We start from the raw sequence: 21,817 nt of genomic DNA on the forward strand, positions 1-21,817 counted from the left end.
CTTAACAGACAAGGTGGGACAGTGAGAAGCGCCACCACATCTAAAAACACCTCCTCCCCCCACCCCTCCCCTCTCCCCAGGCTCAGCTCTGCTCCTGATCTCTCTCCCTCCTCCCCCAGCAGCGCAGGGGCAGGGGATGGGGGTTACGGCCAGCTCACTGCTCCTTCCTTCTGGGGAGGGGGAGGTGAACGACGCATATTCTTCCCCTGCCCTATGGGGCTCCCCTCTCACTGCAGACAGGCCTCCACGAACCTTCTCTGCAGTGAGTCCTCCCCATGGGATGCAGCCGTTCCTGAGCTGCTCTGGTGTGGGTCACCCCTGTGTGTTGCAGCCCTCCCAGTGCTGAATCACAACAGTGGGGGCTGCTTCTCCCCTCAGAGTCCCGGCCTCCTTTAAGTGCAGCCGCCTGTCCTGGCGTGGGCTCCTCCACAGGCTTCAGGTCGGCCTCTGCTCCACCGGTGACCTCCATGGGAGGCAGGGGGGTGGCCCTGCCATCTCCCCACGGGATACAGGGGTCTCTGCTCCGGCACACCTCCCCCACATCCTTTTCCATCCTTCCACTGACCTGAGTGTTCGTCCTTCTCCTAACTCCTCCTCACAAGTCCCAACCCCCTCTCAGGTTCCCCTTCTTAATTACGTTACGGCAGAGGCGCAGCCACCGTCGCTAATTGGCTCGGCCCTGGCCAGAGGTGGGGTGACTTGGAGCCGGGGGAGCTTCGGGAAGCTTCTCACAGGGGCCACCGCTGCAGCCCCCCTGCCCCGCTACCAAAAACCCCGCCACACAAACCCAGCACAAGCTCTGACAACCATGCCCACCTCTGGGCAGCGGCAGCACGCTCTGCACCGGGGAGAGGGAACCGGGACCACGCAGGATGAGCTGATTAGACTCCTCTTTGTGCTCGGACTGCTACCATCTCCACAGACAAATGAAGAAAAAGCCCCAAACCAAACATGCCAGAGAGGCAGGAATCAACCTGGCAGCTAGCAGAGATACAGGAACCCTCCTTCAAACCATTACAGGTTTGAAACGACGGGCAAAGCTCAGGCGAGCGGAGAAGTAAACGGCAACGTATCACACAAGCAAGCAGTTGAACCGGGACCTGCAGGCAGCTCCTGCTCAGCACCAAAGCATCTTTGCCCATGCCTAACAGTGCAGCCAGAAGTTCCCACGTCGACAGCCTTTAGGAGTTTTCTCGTAACCAAAAAAAATATAGGACAGCTCAAATGACCAGAAACGAGGAACATCTCCACAGATGGGATCTGCACCACGTGCCATGGGAAAGTCCATGCAGGCTCCATGAAGTGCTGAACCAATGCGCTGTGCCCAGCATCAGAAGGGAGATAAGGTTTATTCCCTATCTATATTCCTCTTTTTATTCTGGCTAATTAAAATGGCTATTTTATTAAGCCACTTTCTGTTGGACCTTTCCTGTTGAGATGCAGAAAGAGCCCTGCACCACCTCCCTTCTCCCCCACACTTCACCCCTCCCCGAGGCAGAAATCTTACTAATCACAGGATCCTTGCATTCAGCAAGAAGCTGCTGATACTGGGGAGCGAGATGGGAAAGAGGGAGTGTGGGGGGTTGACCCAACCAGTCACTCACTCGCTCCCCCGCCAGCAGGATGAGGGAGAGGATCAGAAAGGTGAAATGGAGGAAAAAATACTCATGGGTTGAGCTAGTGAGAAACAGAGAAGGCCTTGATGCTGTGCAAACACTGTGCATGTGTGCATGCCCGGTAAAACCCGGGTGCGCGATCGACACTGTTTTGGTCACAAATCAAACGCAGCACCATACGGGCTGCCATGGAGAACATTAACTTCATCCCAGCCAGACCCAGCACAGGGAGCGAAATGCAATTTGGGAAATCCTTAAACTGGCTTTATCGCTGAAGAATGAGTGAGGCTGCAAGTACAGTGTCTTAAGTCTCACCAAACTATCCCTAGCCGCCCTCTGATTTGTTTTCTCTCCCTCTTGATGAGTGGCTTGGAAGCAGAGAGAGAAAAAAAAAAATGACAGAGAAACTAGAGCTTCGGCATGATTCAAAATACCACCCTGTGATCTGGAGTCAGTAGCATTACAGCACCCAAACTGTTTTTTTTCTCTGTTCCAGGACAAGGACAAAGTGCTTCTGAGGGCATTTACACACCGTAGCACGCTCCTGGTTTGCTTCTGTTGAGATAAGCTCAGCACCTCTGGTATACATAAGAACATCTTCGACACATAAGAACAGAACAAAATAAATTCATGCTTCCCTTACCAGGAGCAAAGAGTGATGCAGAGGGGGAAAAAACCCCAAACCCCAACTTTACTGAATGAGTAACAGTTGTGTCCAAGACAATGATCTAGATGAGACAGGCACAAACACTGCAGTCTCCTTTTTCTGAAACCCCAAGGAGCTGCAGTTACAGGTCCTTTTTGACTAATACAGCATTCATCCCGGAGAGAAGCTGAACACCCTCACCTGCTCTCTGAGCCCCTCGGGCTGGCATCAAAAGTGGAAGCTGCTTTTTTTTTGGGGGGGGTGGGGGGGGGGGGGCACTGCCGTTGTGCCATGAGGCTGTGCCACTGCACCCCTTCCCCTGGCTCGAGGCTCCAGTGCTCTTCTGCTCAGGTGACACTGGGCAAGCTTTTTCTCCCGACAAAAACAGCCAAAGAATCAGATTTCCACGCCCTTGGGTTTTTATCTTGCTGTCATTGCTCACCAGTTCAAACCTTGCACTGTTAGAGGACATATCATTTATCCTACACCTGGTGTTCCCCAGTGTTATTCCCCGTATTTGCACAAATCCAGACACGTTTTCTGCAACTGTAGCAAGTGCTTTCCATTAATTCAAGGTGAATTTAAACTCCCTGTACCAGGAAAATGCCTTGGTTGTCTCCTCTGCAATAAATTATCTCTGAAGCTGCAAGGAAGGTATCTAAGCATGAATACAGCTGCAGTTTGCTCATAGGAAACTTTAGCCACGGTTCTTCACAGCTTCTGGAAAAGCAAACCGTGCACGTGTGACACCCAGCGTAAGGAGGAAGACTGGGAGGCGGTTTGAAGGCAGCCTCCAGCTCCAGTGTCAGGCGTGTCCCCAGTGGGCCGTGGAACCAGAGAAACAGTCCCTGCTCTCTTTTCCACTCGGGACAAACACCCCCAGCTCCCTCCTGCAGCCCTTCAGGAGGGGAACTGCTGGGTGAATGGCTCCTCCACGCTTCTTCTCCAAAGACTTCAGGCACAAGGCTGGAGCAGAAAGCAGCACAGGAAGGAACACCCCTTGCCCACCACACCTGGGAATCATGGCTAGGGATTTCTGGATCGCCACATAATCATCCAGCCAACAGCGGGTAGACGGGTGATTTCGCGCAGCCACGAATGACAACTCTTCGCAAAACCAAAGGAGGCCACCACGCCAGCCGCTCTGGTCGAAGCATCTGCAGCAGCCCTTCTGCTGCTCCTACGTCTATCCCCAGTGCAGAGCACTTAAGAGGGAAAACTACACCCTGTTTTCTGTTACGGCTGCTTAGCAATACATGATGCCCTCAGAACACACAGGGCACGTCTGACAAAGAATATCCTTGACCTCGTCAGTTTTCTGTCTGGAGAAACTTGCAGAAAGGGGCTGACTGAAAGAGCTTCACAATAAGGGGATTTCTGAGCAGCAGCTCACAACCAACTGCTGGAATTACCCTTTTCTCTTCAAAGATACAGAGACTGAAATCTGAACCATGCACAAACACCCAAGCTTTTAATATTCGCCTCAAATGACTTGTCTTTCAAAGAAGCAGTAGAGTTGTCAGACACCACTGACCTGAATGCCTTTTCCCTGGGCCTGAAGCATTTGCATTTCACTCACCACATCTTTCCATGCTTTTAAATAACAGCAACTTCTTACTTCTACTGTTGTTACCAGATGAAAGAAAAGCGATGTCTCCACCAGTAAGTATTCCAGTGGAACAAGCTTGCAGTGAACTACACTATGCTGAGGCAAGAGAAACAGGTAAATGTTACTAGTTTGCTTGAAAGAACCCTGCAGGATTTCAGCATATAAAAGCTGATGACTTAGCAAAGCCACATGCTTTTTCTGCACATTGTGTCCCTCTGAACACGGATTGCAAAGTGGCACAAGAGAAGCTTCCTAAGAGAGAGAGGGAAGGACCAAGCACAGCATGACTCAAAGACCCAACCCTACAATTTGGTAGCAGAAATACCATGATGGTGGTGCAAGAACTAGCTTGTACCTACCCCTTTTGTCTTCACAGAAAACTTTTACAATTGACCGAGTCTCTGCCAGGAAGATAAAAAAAAAAAAGAAAAAAAAAGAAGCCCCAAAAATTTGCAATGTGATTTTCATCCTGCCAGACAGGATGCCACGGTGGCCCAGGAATACCTCCCTTCTTATCTCCTTCCAGGACTAAATTTCCTATTTTCTTTCTTACCACACAGGTAACGTTAGGCTTTTTCTCAAGACGCCCTCATTCTGTCCTCACCTCCATTCCAAAGCAGCCCGGAGCCAGACGTGCTTGGAGTACGTGACTGGAGGATTCCTGACTCCTGGTATATAAAATTTCATTTGTCAGCAAAGAGGAGAGGGAAGGGACTTTATGTAACATCCAAGCAAGAGTAATGCATTTTTACAGAACAATTCCTTTATTGCTTCACGCCGCAGGCTTTTACAGCACAGCAACATATAGTACTGGCATTGAACTTGGAGCTTAGGACTATAAATGTTTAAACATACTTTTATTTCCTATCCTGCTACCCTGACTTCTCCTTCCAGCATTGGAGGGACTAGAATTTCACTAGGAAAAAGCAAGAGAAACACGCTTTGGATGCCATTTCAGCATAAAAGCACAATGTGAAGAGTTCACAGCACAGGTCTGAAATTCTGAAATAGGATAGAAGCAGATGGCTCCCAAGCCTCTAGGTCACCCTATTTTTTATTTTTACTTCATGTGCTTCATACCAAGAGAACATATTTAAACTGAGAGTGTCTGAAGTCTAAGCGTTTTACTGAAAGAAAGTAGCACAGAGCATATTTTGGCATGGAAAATGAATTTATATTGTCAAATCTTCTCTTTCATTCCTCTCTCTAACCCCCTCAAGACCTGTTTTTGTATTCACTGCCAACACAAACTTCTTGGTACCCTTCTAGTAAATGAAGCATTCTTCACTTATTGCAGTAAATACTCTTACAAGCGCTGGTAGCTCTGGTTGTTAAGTAGTTCTTGGCTAAACCTCTGCTTTTGAAACCAGCAACCAGCAGGGCAAAGCTGAGAGCGCCAGTTCTATTTTAAATAAATTCAGTGTTAAGCAAAATCTTTATGGTCTTGCTGTTTGTCTCTTCTATTCTTCGTTCTTCTGAACTTTGGAACTTTTCCACTACCATTTTTGGCTTTACAGACACTTCCGTTTTTATTCTATAAAAGCAGCTTTGAACTATTGGCCTAATCCAGCTCAAGATTTGAAGCAGAAGGGCCATTCAAATTAGCTGTGGAGGTCACAAGGTAAAAGAACCAGACCTCTGGAGGGGGAAATCCATGGTGAAACATTTCCTTCAGTCTCCTTCACACTTTTAATTGCCCTTCCTCCATTGCTATGCTGGCTGGATACCACGTTTTTGTTCTGACCCGCCTCACAAACAAGAGGAGATATTTCCAAAAAGCCTTTACCAAGTCATGCTTGGTTTCAGTGGAACTCTAGCCACTGCTAAAATGCAGCACTACAAAGATTTAGTGCAGTTCTTGCAAACCTGTTGGCTGGATAATGATTGCTCTTCCACATTTCCATCTGTGACTTCACCCCTGCAAGCTCTTCACTGCAAATAGCGCTCTGTGACTTTGCTCCAGGCATCTGGACACAAGCAGAGCCACTTCCACTGCCTCCAGGGAAAATACTGCTGCCTAAGAGGGAAGCTTATGTAGCTGTTCCAGCAGGAGGGAAAACCAGGAGGACTACGGCTGTTAACAGAAGTTAAAATGCAAAAATACTACAGCTCTACTATCTAACCCTAAGGGAAAGGAATTCATTTAGCAATGAATAAACAGGTGAGAAGCAACAGTTGCTTCTTATTATTTATGCAATGGAACAAAAAAGCTCTGTGGTTGCAGCTAGTGGCTACCAACAAATGCAAAGCATATCAATATGCCTATTAGTGTTCAAATTGTTTTATCTAGAAACTTTCTAGAGCAGTAACACTGCTAGAACACTCAAGCTCTGCAAAACCTGCTTGATTTTTCGTTCTACAAGAGAGGCAGGGAGGAGCATCTGCAAGAGTGGGAAGATAGGGATGCACAGAGGAGAAGCCACGATTCTGGGAAGCAGGCAGCAATGCGGAGGTTTTCTTTGATGCCAGAATCCCACCACAGAGATTAACACTCCTTCCCAACTGAGGCAGGGAAAGTTAAGAAGGAAAACAAGTTTATTAAAAAAGATTCTAAGTGGTAGGCTTACAGGAGATAATCTTTCCAGCATTTGAGGTCACTACTAACTCAGGAGAGAAACTTTGTGGATGAAGGCCCTGTTACGTTTGACATACCTATAAAGTAACAAACTAAGGAAAGCTGTTGCCCAGCAGTGATATTCTCCTAGCCATAAAGGCAGTAAATTTAAAACCTCTTCATTTACATCGGGCTACAGTTACAGCACCCAGGACATCTGCATATACAACAGGGCACCTCTGCAATAGGTGCACCAGGAGCTTTTTATGCAGTTGTCGTGGTTTGAACCCGGCCAGCAGCCAGACACCACGCAGCCACTTGCTCCCCCTACCCCCTGCTCCAGGGCTGGAGGGGTAAGGCAACTCATAGGTGGAGATAAAAAGCATTTAATAATTCAAATAAAATAATAGCAATAATGGAATAGACGATGAGTGGTGCACAATGCTATTGCTCACCACTGCCCAGCCCGTTCCCGGCCAGCGATCCCCGAGGAGGAGGCATGTGAGCTGGCACTGGCAGGACACAGGAACAACCACAAAACCACGGATGAAATGCAAAGAGGAAATTTATTGGTGTTACCTCACGACCCAGGGGATTTCCACAGCAGCACCCGGGCAGAGGCACGCAAGCGGGGATGTTGGCACCGCGGAGCTCGGTCCTTGCTAAGCCAGGAAGAGGAGAAGAAAGAAAAGGTCTCAAACTGGCTGCTTTCACCTGTTTTTATCAGGGATTTTCACAGGGGTAGTTCTCTACTGCGCTCTGATCTTTCCCACAGCAGGGCCAGAATCTCAAGGATGTTTGATAAAGTGTCCCCGAGTCTCTCACAGACCGGTGTTACCTAAACGCAGACATTCTACCTGTCAAGCACACAAAGCTAAACAGCAATTAGTACGACACAGATTTTTTGACACCCCAGCTGCAAGTGACCTGAGCGCGTTTACAGTCCTCCTCACCAACCTTCCCTTGTGTCCCCACTGGAGGGAAGATCCTGAAACCGAAATCCCGGAATAGAAAGCGAGCCCCGGCTTCCTGGCCAGTCTTCATCTATACTCTGAGCAGGACATCTGATGATACGGAATATTCCCTTGGCCTGTTTGGGTCTGGTGCTGTGCTCCCTTATAGCACCTGTGCACAGGCAGGACAGGGGGAGTTGAAAAGTCCTGGATTTCTTAGCAACAGCTAAAAACATCAGTGTATTATCAACATTCCTCTCCTACCAAATCCCACACTGAATGCAAACACAGCACTTTTCTAGCTAAGGCAGAAAATCAGCTCTATCCCAGCCGAAACCAGGACAGCTGAAAACCGCAGGGGTGAGCTACATGACTGCAAAAGGCGCTGCTCAATCCTTGCTGATGCCTTCACTCCTCTCTTTAGATGTCCTGGTACAAGGGACTTCAACAAGCACCGTGGCTTTACCACTCTGTATTACAAAATTATATGGGAAAGAGGAAATAAGCCTTAAAAGAAAAACAAAACAAAACAAAACAAAAAACAAACAAACAAACACAAACAAACAAAAAGAAAACACAACAAAAAAACAAACTACAAACCCAAAACTCGGGCCTTGTCTGTCAACAAGCATTTGTCATCATTTAATTCATCACTTCTGCCCTAAGAAATCCTGCGGCCTCTGAAGAGTGAACTTCAGCATCCCGATTTAGTTGCTGCCTGGCGGAATTACGATTTGTCTGGGAAAAAAAAAAAAAAAAAAATAAAGCCCCACCACCGCTAAACGGTAGCTGATGCCCCCCCCCCGGCTGCCCGCCCCCGCCTTCCGCCCGCCCCGGCCCCCCGGGCGGGGCCCTCACCTGCCCGCCCCGCCGCGGCCGGGCGGCGGTTCGGGGCCGGAGCCGATGGCGGCGGCCGCCCCGCCGGGCGCCGGGGACCTCTGGCAGCTGGTGAGCCCGGCGGCGGGGAGCGGGGCCCGGCCGTGGCGACGGGAAAAGGGGGGGGGGGGGGGGGGGGGCAGATTCTGCGTTGCCGGTCCCGCCCGCGGCCGGGCCGCGGAGGGCGGGAGGCCGGCGCGGGAGAACGCGGGCCCGCGGCTCGCTGGGCCGCCGCCCGCGGCTACCGGCTTTCTCTTTATTTCTTTCCCCCCCCCCCTCAGGCGGAAAATCTGCTGTGTCAGCTGCAGGAGAATTTTCAAGCTCTGAGTGAAAAGATAACGCTGAGAAATATCCTCTTGGGCTCCGCGGGACCGAGGCTTCGTGCCCCCACGGCTGCGGTTGCCCCGTGGGAGAGGGGTTGGTGGGGCGGGGATGGAGGGGCTTTGCTTCTAAAATGCGCTTTTTCTCGATTAGTTCATCCAGCGATTGACGGTGCTCGACACCTCTGAGGTAAAACCAGCTGAATTGCCCCCTGAGCCCGCTTATTTTTTCCCCTCAGACTAAGAAGAAAATCCTAAAAAAGGTTTTACTGGAAGTAGTATCAACTCCCAGTGGGCTAGTCTCGGTGCAGTAATTCTTGCTCTTGAGTGAAATAAGGAATCAAATTACGTGTAAAGATTTCGAAGGTACCTTAAAAAAAGCAATTGTCTTCAAAAATGCCACTTAACATCAGCGTATCGCTGCGTGTTGTTGGTACAAAACAGCCGTCGGCTGCCCGGGCATGGGAAGGTGAGCCCTCAGAGAATTTGAGACCTGACAGGGCTCTGAGCTTTCTCATTAGAGGTATTTACAGAAACTACTTCCATTTTCTAGAACTATTAATTTATCATATTTTCCATTTTTTCCAAAACTCATCCGCCTTTCAGGAAGTGGCTGCTTTAGTGTACAAGAATAATAATGTCTTAGCAGCGCATACATTGATTGTGTAGGTTGACTGTATGGTGTCACCTAAAATAGTTCCTCAGAAAGAAAACAATCTCTTACACAGAAAACGTTCCCATTCACTCGTGGGCATACGGGAAGGCATTTGAAAATATTAAGAACTTAAATGCTTACCTGTTGCAAGAAGAAGCGGGATTGTTTTGTATGACCCTGTGCATGCTTCATCTTGCATTAAACATGAACAAGTAAGAGGCTGAGACATCTGGAAGAAAGCTGCTTGTTCTTCTTACAGAAGAAAACTGTAAAATTCTAGAATTCTTATTGAGAAGTTATCTTTAACGTTTTACTGGAAGAAATGGGCGAGCGCATTGATGACCTTGAGAAGCATGTTGCTGACCTGATGACAGAGGCTGGGATAGGAAACACCAACGAAGAGTTGAGAGTAAAGTAACTTAAGTTTTACTGTGTTTTATATGTTTCCACTTAGTTTTGAACTATGGGCAGCACCTAGCATAAAAATATTGCTTACATTTTTATCATACCTGCGTTTACTTGGATTTTAAAGTATACTGAAATTAAAAAAAAAAAAAAAACAAAAACAAAAACTTAAAATTACCTCTGATTTCTTTTTGCCAAGAGCCAAATACCACCACTTTTTCCAAAAAACCCTGTAGCTTGCTGAATCTGTTCCAGGCAAGAGCCATATACAAGGGGTAGGGCAAACTAGTCCCAAATATGTAAATTGAGGCTGTATGTTTGTAATAAATTGTGTGTGGCTTAAAGCTCTCCTGCCCACCATTCCTGTCCCTCAAGTATGCTAACCTAGCTGACTGAGGATTCTCACTGGTATAAATTTATGTACATCTTTTAAACCTCCTTCAAATTCCCAGGGTGTTTCCGAGCACACCTCTTCAACACATTCCCCCTGGACGCAGCAGCCGTTTGTTCGGGCAGCAGCAGGAGGGGGGGATGGAAGGAGCAAGGATAACTTCCAGTATTACTGTCAAAGCCTTTTTCGTGATAAGCTATGAAATAATTTTCAGAAATATAGAAAGACAACCCAGGAAGATGTATTTAACTGTCCAGAGATCTTCCTGTTTCTGTGCTGAATCACATTAATGAATAATTAAACCACTAATCTACTTAATTCACTGTTTCTTTGCAGCACTTAAATGAGGATGCGATCAAGAAAGATAAAGGGAGAACAGCACCACACTGAATCTGAGAGTTTACAACCAGCGCCACTAGCCACAAAAAACATCAGTAAAAACAAATGTACTTGCATCGTGTCACGATACAGTATTTTTTGTTTCTTTATTGCCCCAGGAAAAAAGCAGAAAGCTGGGTTTATTCATCTAAATGGGATGCTGTATTTCCTGTAATGGGGAAAAGACCTAGTAGTTTCAGGGAAGGCAAAAGCCCAATTTTGGATGGAAAACTATATCCTATATAGTGAACGTATCCAGTCATAAGCTTCATCAATGTATGCAAATATATTTCACTTATTTTAATAATATTAAAATTTCCATCTTATTTCTTTGTTGCCTTTTTATCGTAAATGTTCTCAGAATAACAAGATCCTTCTACATCAAAACTTTTCCACTTGCAAATGCCATTTTGAAGCTTCTTTAAATGTTTTACATTAAAAAATGCACCTTACTTGGTGTTACCACAAGGGTGCCTTTGCAGAGCTTCACAGGTCCAATGAACAGAAACTGTTCCGCACTGAAAGGGCAGTAGTTGCACAGATTACAGCCCTTCAGTTGTTACTCTTTTCACAAGCCCGCCCAAAGCTGTGCACACCTGCACAGGTAACATCAGCTGGGTATGTGTACCATGCCAATTTCAGTTCTTTAAATTGGCCGTTTTGATGAAAGTCTATTTTAAACACTTGGAGATAGATAAGGAATTGTAGTTACCAAACATGTTTCAAACAAGCCAGGGTGGTCAAAGAAAACGGGACATCTGCACTGGCTTTAAGGTTCTTGTACACCAAAACTGTGGCAGTTTTTGCAGAAGAGTTTTTGTTTGAATCTTAACAGGAACCTCACAAATGCAGAAATTGAAGCATTGCCAGGTACACAGAATACCTCAGCTAATGAAGGATCAATATGCTTTTTAAAACTTGGCATCTATTGCAGTCCTCATTAATAGCAAGAAATCATTCTAGTCAATGCTTTACTCCGTGCAGTGCCAGAGCAGGGGAAGAGGTTGATGTGCTGGAGGACAGGCTGGAGAAACGGGCCAACAAGAACCTCGTGAAGTTGGAAGGCAAGAGCCAAGCCTCCCCGCTGGGCCAGCAGGGAAGGAGCGGGGTCTGGAGGCCATGTCAGCAGGGTGCCCTGGCTCCCCAGCTCAAGAAATGTATGCAAGGAGGGAGTTAAAAGAGAGAGCCACCAAGACAGCGTGGAGGAGAAAGCAGATGAGGGTTTTACAGAATTCTGTTAGCTCAGCTTTTAAGACCAGCTTCTTGCTGACAGCAACAGCCCCAGGGTAGGGCACGGAGAACAGACAGACTGGTGGTGGTGGTATTTTACACCACAGAAGTTAACAGACAGCAGCAAAATTCCAGCTAGATGCAAGGAATACTTTTTTTCAACTATTAAGGTGCTCAAACAGCAGAAAGGCTGAGGAATCACCGACTGGAGAAATATTCAACACTGAACACGGACCTGGGCAACCTGAGCAAGCGGGATCCACTTTGACTGGGAGGTTGGTGGTCCCTTCCAACAACAATGATTCCGTAATTAATAACCACCGTAAACCAGATTAATTTAAGCAGAAACTGGGACCCTGTGTCTTACTTTCTTGCCTCATTTTAAATCCTCTAAAACACACATTAGACAGTAAAAAAGCCTATTCTACTCTGTCTTGTGACAAACTTGACCGTAAGTACAGGTAGCTTCTTTCTGCAGTCTGGCTTGTTTTTTCTTAATCCTGTAAATATGCATGTATCACTTAAAAGAGAGAAAACAAAACAAACCCCCACAAAACCAAGAAAAACACCACGCCAAAACAACTCCCCACAACACTGGCTCCATTACTACAAAAGTGGTCAGAAATGCAAACGGAAACTTCGAAAGCCATGCCACAGTGGAATCCAACCCCAGTCTCGTGAGTATACATGCATTTTAGTACAGCACTAGACAAACTGGAGGTCAAATGAGAGAAAGCACAGCTCATCCTTTCTTCAGCTGCTGACTGTGCAGCCATCTCCAGAACTCCAAGTACCCTTTGGTTCTGCAGAAGCTACCAAGTATTTCAAACTGACTGCTGATCACCATGAAAAAGTTGTCACCACAAGTCAATTAAACTGATGGGGGGGGAGGTGTGCACAAAGTCACAGAAGATGTTTTTTCTCTGAGTTTTGCTAAATATTAATTCTCTGAGTTTTGCTATGTATTAATAAATGCACCTTAGTGATTTTCTCCTGTTTTTAGTGAGCACAGGAGACCAAGATGCTATGCAAGGAAATCCTGACAGAAGTAATAAGCCTTCATCTTCAACATTATGACTTTGCATCCAATCACATTTGGGTTTATTCTTATATTTAATTAGCTAAAGAAAATTCACGTGGAACTCACTGTACTCTTTTTAAAAAGCTATGGTATAGTTTTCCCAGATATTTGTATAACAAAAGCAAACAAAACCAGTTAAAATGTTTTCCTGCAAACAGGCTTTTTGTGTACAAAAATACATTATACCATAAGGACAGCACAGAGTAAAGTCTTTAAAAAAAGACATAACCAAAAATTCAGCTACAGTATTACTGCAGTCAGACAGTTCCAGGCTCCATGTCTTCTACTTTTCCAAATGGACTTCAAACCTTTTAAATAATTCAAGATATGCTCAAAGTTGAAGGATTTGTAGGTTTTTTTCTTTTAATATATATATGTACACACGTACGCAAGAATAAATTTAAGTGGATATAAGGTTAAAAAAAAAGGCAGCTCCAAAGAGATGTCAGTATCTGTATTTAGTAGAATAATCTTTTGGTGATACCACCAAACCTCGACCTTTGCGGGCTCCTCTGTAAACAGTTTCTATAATGTCAATCATCTCTTGCTTATCTTCCATTGCCCAGTTGATCTTGTTGTTATTACCTGTACCTAAATCAATCATGATGTGTTTGTTCCTTTAAAGGCAGAGAAAAAAAAAAAACAAAAACAAACAAAAAAAAAAAGACAAGTTAACATGGTATAATATTGCACAAACAAACCTTTATATCCCCCACAAGATCAACAGGCTTGCAAAGTGAGTCTCAAAGAAAGTGTGTCCACTCGTGTCACTCAAGCTGACATTTTACTGCCTATTTCTAAAGCTAGAACAAAGCCTGCAAACATGCCCCTGAGATCGTTATTCAGTGCAACCACCCTTCAGCGTATTCCTCGTGGTTTATATTTGTTTCCCACTGCTGTCTAACACCTGAGAGAGTTTCACGCTTATCAGCAGTGTATTTTATCTCATCAATGTAGATGCCTTAGCTCCAAGAAGCCTTAATACTTCGGGTCTATCTTTAAAGCAAGTTTGACAGGCTCGACTGCTGTGTTACACTGCAGTATTCTACACAGGGAAAAATCAGAGTTAAAACTAAAACCAATGGATAACAGAAACAGTTTTCACTAATTTGTACCCTATCATCAAAACCCCGTTACTAGGCTAACTGGAAAACAAGCCGTTTTCCTATTTAATCAGTTTACTCAGAGCAACGAAAATACGAGCATCAAGATGCTGATAGGCATTTAGAAATGATCTGAGACACTGTATTTGACACATAAAAAATTTAACTGAGTTACATTCTAGAACCATCATGTACCTGAAGAAAAACATGACGGTACAGGGATCGTACAACTCATACATCTTGTTGAAGTCTGGTACTTCAGTGATATCCACAAGATAAATAACAGCAAAGTTTTTTACCTAAAGAGAAGAAAACAGGAAATAGAAAAGCAACACATATTACCAAACTTTTGATTATTTGTATTACTGCTTAAAAGACATAAGCCTTTATTATTGCAACATTATCCGAAATAGTCATAAAATCACAGTAAACTATATTGACATTAATTTTTAACCACAACCATCAGTTAACATGGAAGATATTTTTAAATATAGCCAAGATGCTCACTTCACACCCAGTATCAACTGGAAAGCTACGCTGCTAAATCAACATCCAGAGGAACAAATACCCTTTCTATACAACAGAGACCTCACGGTGACATGCACAGCTCTAAACACTCAGAGTAACTGCTTTGTGCAAGCCAAGCTGACATATTTTGCCTCTGTTGTCAGCTGCTTACAGACTTCAGAAAATTAACAATCTAAAACGCCCTGGTGCCTGCTTCCAAGCATTTTTTCCTCTCTAAACTACCTAATTTGTTTAACAAGGCTCATTAAATGAAAATAAACCTGATAATTTAATAATAAAAACTGACAGCTGTTTTTGATAGGTGTAAAGCTAAAACAGAAGCTTAAAAACTCAGTTGATAATAAAAAAAAAAAAAAAAAAGACCTTGATGAGGAGCTATTCCCTGGGCAATTCTGGTAAAATAGGCTTTTCTTTTGCAGAGTTTCTGAGTTAAATGCACAAGAATCCCTCCCCTTCAATGTCATAACTAATGTCTTCATTCCTGAAAGAAAACCATGTAGCATTTTTGTTTCTGAGATGTAGTATATCTGACCTTGAGTGGAATTAAGGGATGTTTTTGTTTCTAAACTTAGCTCATACATGCATAGGAGAAATTAAGGCACACACACACATTAAAATACAAGCCAGTAGGTGCCTCAATTACACAAACCTTTAACTGTAACTGTACTCATGCATTATACCATAAACACACAACCTTGCCACACCATCCTTACATACAAAAACAATTTCAGTCCTTCCCGTTTCACTATGCAAAATTACCGGCCCGAGGTAACACATCTGACCTAAAATTTATGACAAACTTACTGGTTGTCACAGTACTTCCCACTTGTTAATTTTGCTGTCAAACCTGTGGAAATGCTATGATGAGTGTAATTTCTGCTTTTAAAAAGATGTTTTATTTTAGTCCACAAAGCAGGATTAGACTGTATCAGAAAAATTACCGTACTAGCATCCTAGCAGGCACTTGAATTGAGAAAGTATGGAGATGTTTGTTTACAAAAAAACAGAAGGACAGTAAATAAATGCTGATGGACTTCTGCTTCAAGACAGTTTCTAAGTTATAGAAAATAATTGCACTTCAGAGATGTAAGTAAGTATTAGTATTGAAGAAAGTAAAATCGCTTCTGGAGTGAAACAGCATTTAAATAGTTTTTTACTGTGCTTTTATGGAGCAGGTTATAATCCTAGACCCTGTCAATTATCTAATGAAAACATCCCATTTAAGCCATGTTCCAAAACAGGCAAAATGTAAAGCCTTGAAAACCCAAACTGGTCATAATATCAAACCCTAACACCCCCTGCAGTGATCGTTCACGCCCATTTTAATTTTATATGAAAGATTTCTAAGAAACCTCATGGGATATTCAGAGTCAACAATTTAGCTGAGAAGTGACTGACACTACTCCCTGGTTAGCCTTAGGAGGCAAAAGACAGTTGTGTGTGTTTGGAGTTTTTGTGGGTTTGGTGGTGGTTTTGTTTGTTTGGTTGGTTTGTTTTTTCTTAAAAAAAAACCATAACAAAACCTGAAGAGCCATTTTCATTTTCTCCTATCACTTCCTCTTCCATTCTGCTGGCATTTTTAATATCAGTAGCACAGCTGTGGGGAAATTTCTCCAACACATTCAGCAATTCCAGCAAACTAAACAATCTTTGAACAATTATTTAATTTGGAAATTAGAAAATATTTTGAAGTTAAAGCAAGCATTAACACAACATTCTCGGGACCCGCTTTGTTCACTAAAAGATTAGTGTGAGGACATTATATATGCCACCAGAAGATCACTACAAAAGCACTGTTAAACCAAAATTTTACTTCCAAGAACCGAGTACTCCACTTAGTACTGGAATAACAAAACTTGTGAAGTTAGTTTGACATTATCTATGTTTAATTTAGTTGAGCTGTTGCAAAACCAGGAATGCTTGTCACTAGCAATGAACATCAGCGGCCTAAGATTTCAGAAAAGAGAACCAGACTATTCGAGTCTTAAGTTATTACGTAAATCTTACTCAAAAGGATGGGATCATCCATATCATCTTTGCACAGCATATATGTAAGTTATCACTGTAACCTAAGTATCTCAGACACGAACAGAATCTGCCTTCTTTCCTACCTACTTGTATAGAAGTGAAACAGAACAGTCACCTGCTCAAAAGCTTGTATGAAGTCTAAAGCAGACCTCAAAGCTAGATACAGACTCTCAGATTTGAATTCAGAACTTCAGAAGTGGCTCTGTTCTTTCCCCCTTGCTTTCTTAATTTCAAATCTGACAGGATTACCACTCCGAAACCACGTAGCTTGCCAGTGTGCTAAACAAGGCTGTGTTTTATTGAGGCTGGGCAGTGGCTGCCAAGGCTGGCCGTGCCGTGGGCCGTGCCATGGGCCGTGCCACGCTCCGCTCCCATCTGCGTGGCAGCAGGACTGGGATTCACGCCTAAGAACGAACGAACGAGAGGGAAACGCAGGGAAGAGGCTAAATATGGCAAGGGCGATGCAGAAACACTGCAGTGGCCATAGTATGTACCATTTAGTGGCCGTGCCAGGCTGGGCAGGCTCGTCACCAAGAGGCGTTTTATGGCAACACAAGACCAGCCCTGCAGAACTATTCAGTTGCCTCCCTGCACAGTGCTGACCAGTTTCAGAGCCCGAAGCAGCACTTCCCGGTCTCACGCAATACTGGAGCCAAGCTACAGCAGCACAGAGCAGCACCTGAGCCAGCTTCACACACAGCCAGCTCGCAGTCACGAGGCTTCAGCTTAGGCTTTGTTTTAAGGAAAAGCATCGGAAGGATTTCTGGATTCAGGCTGCTATGGACGCAGGAGTTGATCTATACTCGAGCTAGTAAGTTTGTGGAGACAAACCAAAGCTTAACCTCTCCCCATCCATTGGGGCATGAATCCATTCCCCAGCCAACGGGTACAGAGCAAGAACTACATTCCTACAGAAAACAAGCTTCGCTGTCGTTTCAAGGCAGTGGTTGCTAAGAAGTTCTTTTTCTGACTGGGGATATAGTATGGAGACCTCAGAACAAGAGTTAATTACAACTCTGAGCAAGCAGACCACATTAAATAAAAGCAGTTGCAGTTGTAAAAATTGAGACCACACTGAGGTTGTTAGTGTAAACCGAAACTGTACTGTCCAGGCGATATGCAAAAAAACTAGCAGCATAGTTGTATATTAAAAGTTGAACAGGTAATAACACAAGTTGACTCCGAAAGTACTTAACCTCATAACATACACTAAAATACAGTAGATTTGTTGCAGTAAGCTGCATTCTGAAAAACAAAACAAACAAAAAAAAACCCAAACCCCCTAGTGATAGACCTCCTTTTTTTGGACAGCTCCACACTTACTCAACACTCGAAGGTAAAAACATGTTCAGCAGAAAACCAAGACAGATATTAACTTTTGAATATATTTATTTCTGACACTCTGACTTCCTTTATCCACCTTCCAATTCAAAACTTTTTCTGTCTTACCAGGCCATCATAGCTGCTGTCCATGGGGACAGGATGGAGTAGGAAGCTAAAAGTCAAACAGCAGCATGGATTCAGAATTTTATCAGACTTACTTTCAAGGGTTGGGCTTCAATTTTGGCTGTTTTTTGGTTGTTTTGTTTGTTTGTTTTTTCTTAATTACTGTAGCTTCACAGATTAGTCTACATTACTCAACACAAAACCCCAAAGTACATTATTGCCTAGCCACAGTTACAGGCTATACTGCACAGAACTGTATCTGCTTGGGTGGACTACATTAAATCTTTAAACAGAACAGCTCAAGACTATAAAGCAGAGGAATCTATAGGACCCTTGACATCAGATACAGATTCTGTATCCTATCTTGATCGAGACCACACACTTAACTAGTAAACAGGAAACACAGATGTAGGAAAAATCATATGCCAGATGAAATAAATCTCATTTGTCCTCCAAAGTTCTCCCTCCTGACTTTCTTCATTAACAGTGTCATTTCAAAAAGAATTAATGCATGCCTACAGCATGAAATTGCCACAGCAATATAATCAATGACTAGGAAAAATGGCAACAACCATGAAGTTTCTTTGAATTTCTGTTATAGGTAAAGCAATACTCTGTTTTGTTAAGATTTCAGCTCCCTTTAAGAAGCAAGTCTCACAGCCGTACGTTACCTTATGGCCCAAAGTGAATACAGCAAATAAGTGAGAAAGTATCTCAGATTCCATCTTATCATCTTCCTAACCAGTTTCTAGACAATGTTTTTTATATTTAGATGGCTTTATGGACCAGGAGATCACAGGAAAAAAAAAAAGACAGGAACTGAGATGAGCTTTTGCGACAAATCATTTAAGTTGATGGCGGCTAGCAGACTTCCATTACTGAACTGAAAGAGGCTGCAAACACAGTAAGTATAAACTTGACAGTCTGTACTGTCAATATTTATTTAGATGTTTTTCTTGTTAATTATCCTGTAAGTTTAAGCAATAAATTTCTAGGGGGAAAAGAGAAAGAGAGCAATGCTTACAGCTGATAATTTTGAAAACTACAGACATGAGTAAATGGATTAGCTTTGCTCAACTTTAATTACAAACACCAGTAACTATAATACCAATACGTGTTTTTATAGCTCCCTCTTTCTGCCACCCAGCTCCTTCTCTCTCACTTTTCACGTAACCTTAACAGAAAGGCAGAAGCACAACTAATGTCTGAGCAAAAGCCACAGCTATTCAGCACTTTTGACTAGTTAAATAAACGCAAAACATTTGAACAATCCTCCCTAAACCCACGTTGACCCAATATAACCTATTGATTAAAGTGACCTGGTTTCACAAGAAGTTATCTGATTTTCAGTATTCAGTAGACAAATCATGGTTTTAAACTATTTCTTAAAAAAGAGGTAAAAAAGCATCCAAAGCCCTGTAATTCAGGGGACATTTTTTAAATAACTGAGCTTCCTTTTAAAAAATGTGTATTTTTAAATAAGGTGTTCCTGAGGAATTTTATGGAACTCAGTTCTTAGATGTTTGGTTGAAACCCTGACAAAGCAAACAATTGAACATCTTACAATTATCATTTGTTTTGAAACTCAGTGAAACATTGCTTCTTTTTTATCTAACATTGTAGGGGGAACAGTAAGTGGAGTACATTTCAGTGAAAATAAGCTGCTTTGTATTTTCATATAGTGGTCTAGTTTCTTTTCCCCCAAAAGGATTCAAACTGAAAAAAAATCATGTTTTCCTACTGAAGAGAGAAAACTAAAAAAGTACAGATAAATATTACTTCTACCCAAAAATACGCTGCAGACTACAAGAATATTGCACCACCGTAACAGATGTAAAATATGGCTACATTTTCTTCAAATGTAGCATGCAATTATAGCATGTTAACATTCGGTATTATTCTCTAGTATAAACACCTGTACAATTGGAACTTTTACTCACTCTTTAAAACAGCAGAGATCCAAACATGGCTTGTAAGCAAGAGGATGAGGAAGGATCTCCCCCTTTAATTTGCCATTTCTGCAGAGGGAGATTTTTAAATAAGAAGTTACATTGTTCTTTCTTCCCCCAATCACCCCGAAGTGCCAGTTAGTCTGCCAAATTGCCAACCATCCTGCCAGAAGTCCATACTAGCAGTATCTAAGCATAAGACACTCCCACCAGGTTAAACACAAGCAACTACATCAACCCGTGCCACAACTCCTTACTGTATTCTATTATGGCTTAACACTTGCCTATAGGTAGCCAAATTTCATCACAGGGATTTTTGAGACAGAAGTTAATGCATTTAAAAAATAACATTAAGAGAAAGGAGTACACCATGAAAAGAACTTGGTACCAAGTTACGCAGTATGCACGCAATTTTACGTGAAGATAGCTGACTCCTTTTCCGACCCAAGTTACTGTTTCTGGTTCAGATCTTTATGCTTCATTTCTACATGGTTCAGTTAAAGAAAAGGTATCAACTTTGTGTATCTATCACTATACAAAACCTTTACCAAACACATGAAAAGGTAATGTACACAATCAGCTATAATTTAACAGTCTAATTCTTCTTCAACACCTATCTTTCTTAAGTGAGTGACCAGCTGCCAGCAGGCATTCAGTTTCCATCTGAAAACAGCTTCAGAGTTTGGCTCCTAAAATTTAATTTAGCCCATGCAACTCAACGGAACGCCACCTGCCTCTGTGAATAATATCATTGATAAGATTAATCAACACCGTCCTGTACATTTTAGGATTTCACCACTTTCAAGAGCCAAAATGAAGGTAACTTCTCAAGTTATTCAAATGGAAATCTGAAGCTACTATACATTCTTATTGTAGAGCGAGTGCTGCATTCCCTACGGCCGCAGCAGTCCTACTCCCAAGCGCTCGTTTCTGCTCAAGTGCTGGCGTTTGTTAGATGATGGATTATTAACAGGCAGGGATTTTGATTTCAGAACTTGCAACGCTCTTTTCACCCCGTGAAATACCACAAACACCAAGGTAGCCAGTGACTTTAGGAGACTCACGAAAGCAAACCAAACAGCTTCCTCCCTGCCTCCTCCAGCTGGAATCCCTCTCCAGAAACCAAGTTATAACCCGCCTCAAACCCTTTGGGGCCCTGAGCGCCTGGCATGACAGCTCTGCTTTACCTTCTCTGCGATGCTGTATAAGACTTCATCCATTTTCATGCAGGTGGGGTCCCAGTCGTGCCCGAAGCGGATGACCACGACTCGGTCCTCCTCCGAGAGGATGGCCTGGTCCACCTGCCAGCCATTGTGCAAGTGCGGCAACATGTACGACATCCTGGCAGGCGTGGGGGGGACCTGTGGGACAGACAGCGACCACGCGGGAGCTGACAGCCCGGCCCCGCCTTCGCACGGCGCCGGAGCCCCCCCCAACACAGGCCCCACGGGGGACAGCCCCCCACACACACTAGGCACCCCCTCACACACACCCCACGGCGGGCACACCTCCCCCTCCCCCCTCTGTCCCCACTCCACGGCGGGTACCCCCACGCACACCCAAGGGGGGGATACTCCCCCCCCGCGACGGCAGGCACCTTCGACACCCCACTGAGGGCACCCCCACACAGGATATCCCCCCACGCACACACACAAACCCCCCACATGGGACAGCCCCCCAAACACCCACCACCACCCCCAACCCCCCCCCGCTCTCACAGGGGACACCCTCCCACACAGGCCAGGCCCGGCTCGGCCCAGCCCAGCCCAGCCCAGCGCTTAGCGGCCGCAGCCTCCCGTGGCGCAGCGATGCCGCCAACCCGCCGGGCCCTTGCGGAGCGCCAGGACCGGACCGGGCCGGGCCGGGCCGGGCCGAGCCGAGCCGAGCCGAGCCGAGCCGGGCCGAGCCGAGCCGAGCCCCCCCGCACCCCGCGGGCCGCCTTCTCCCGGAGACACGGTGCGACAGAGCCGCGGCGGAAGCAGCAGCGGAAGTGACGAAACACGCCCGCGCGCCCGGCGGAGGGGGCGGGACTTCCGGGGGGGTGGAGGG

At 44.6% G+C, this 21,817-nt stretch overlaps 2 protein-coding genes and 1 long non-coding RNA gene across 8 annotated transcripts; 1 reads left to right on the forward strand and 2 right to left on the reverse strand.

Annotated features, from left to right (window-relative positions):
• Window positions 1–6,972: 6,972 nt before the first annotated feature.
• Window positions 6,973–8,349, reverse strand: LOC122154806. 3 transcript variants are annotated; one of them, XR_006166881.1, is made up of 3 exons: window positions 8,237–8,349; window positions 7,979–8,116; window positions 6,973–7,848 (listed from the first exon to the last, which is right to left on the reverse strand). It is a non-coding gene; the product is annotated as an uncharacterized LOC122154806 (long non-coding RNA). The 3 variants fall into 3 exon arrangements; XR_006166882.1 differs by having other exon boundaries at window positions 6,973–7,282; window positions 7,383–8,116; XR_006166880.1 differs by having other exon boundaries at window positions 6,973–8,116.
• On the forward strand, window positions 8,258–10,729 carry HSBP1L1 (heat shock factor binding protein 1 like 1). Of its 2 annotated transcripts, none has more exons than XM_042806736.1 (4): window positions 8,258–8,326; window positions 8,536–8,602; window positions 9,544–9,643; window positions 10,362–10,729. In XM_042806736.1, the coding sequence occupies exons 1-4, from the start codon at window positions 8,282–8,284 to the stop codon at window positions 10,366–10,368; spliced, it is 219 nt and encodes a 72-aa protein (XP_042662670.1). In that variant the 5' UTR covers window positions 8,258–8,281; the 3' UTR covers window positions 10,369–10,729. The 2 variants fall into 2 exon arrangements, with proteins under 2 accessions (XP_042662670.1, XP_032854748.2); XM_032998857.2 differs by having other exon boundaries at window positions 9,544–9,638.
• Window positions 10,730–13,153: 2,424 nt separating this feature from the next.
• TXNL4A (thioredoxin like 4A) lies at window positions 13,154–21,788 on the reverse strand. 3 transcript variants are annotated; one of them, XM_032998864.2, is made up of 4 exons: window positions 21,696–21,788; window positions 20,956–21,129; window positions 14,013–14,116; window positions 13,154–13,331 (listed from the first exon to the last, which is right to left on the reverse strand). In XM_032998864.2, the coding sequence occupies exons 2-4, from the start codon at window positions 21,106–21,108 to the stop codon at window positions 13,160–13,162; spliced, it is 429 nt and encodes a 142-aa protein (XP_032854755.1). In that variant the 5' UTR covers window positions 21,109–21,129; window positions 21,696–21,788; the 3' UTR covers window positions 13,154–13,159. The 3 variants fall into 3 exon arrangements, with proteins under 3 accessions (XP_032854755.1, XP_042662669.1, XP_032854756.1); XM_042806735.1 differs by lacking the exon at window positions 21,696–21,788 and adding an exon at window positions 21,487–21,666; XM_032998865.2 differs by lacking the exon at window positions 21,696–21,788 and adding an exon at window positions 19,760–19,837 and having other exon boundaries at window positions 20,956–21,067.
• Window positions 21,789–21,817: the final 29 nt, after the last annotated feature.

This window comes from Tyto alba, unplaced genomic scaffold (assembly GCF_018691265.1).
Source record: "Tyto alba isolate M040663 unplaced genomic scaffold, T.alba_DEE_v4.0 Super-Scaffold_48, whole genome shotgun sequence".
In the NCBI taxonomy this organism is placed as follows: Eukaryota; Metazoa; Chordata; class Aves; order Strigiformes; family Tytonidae; genus Tyto; species Tyto alba.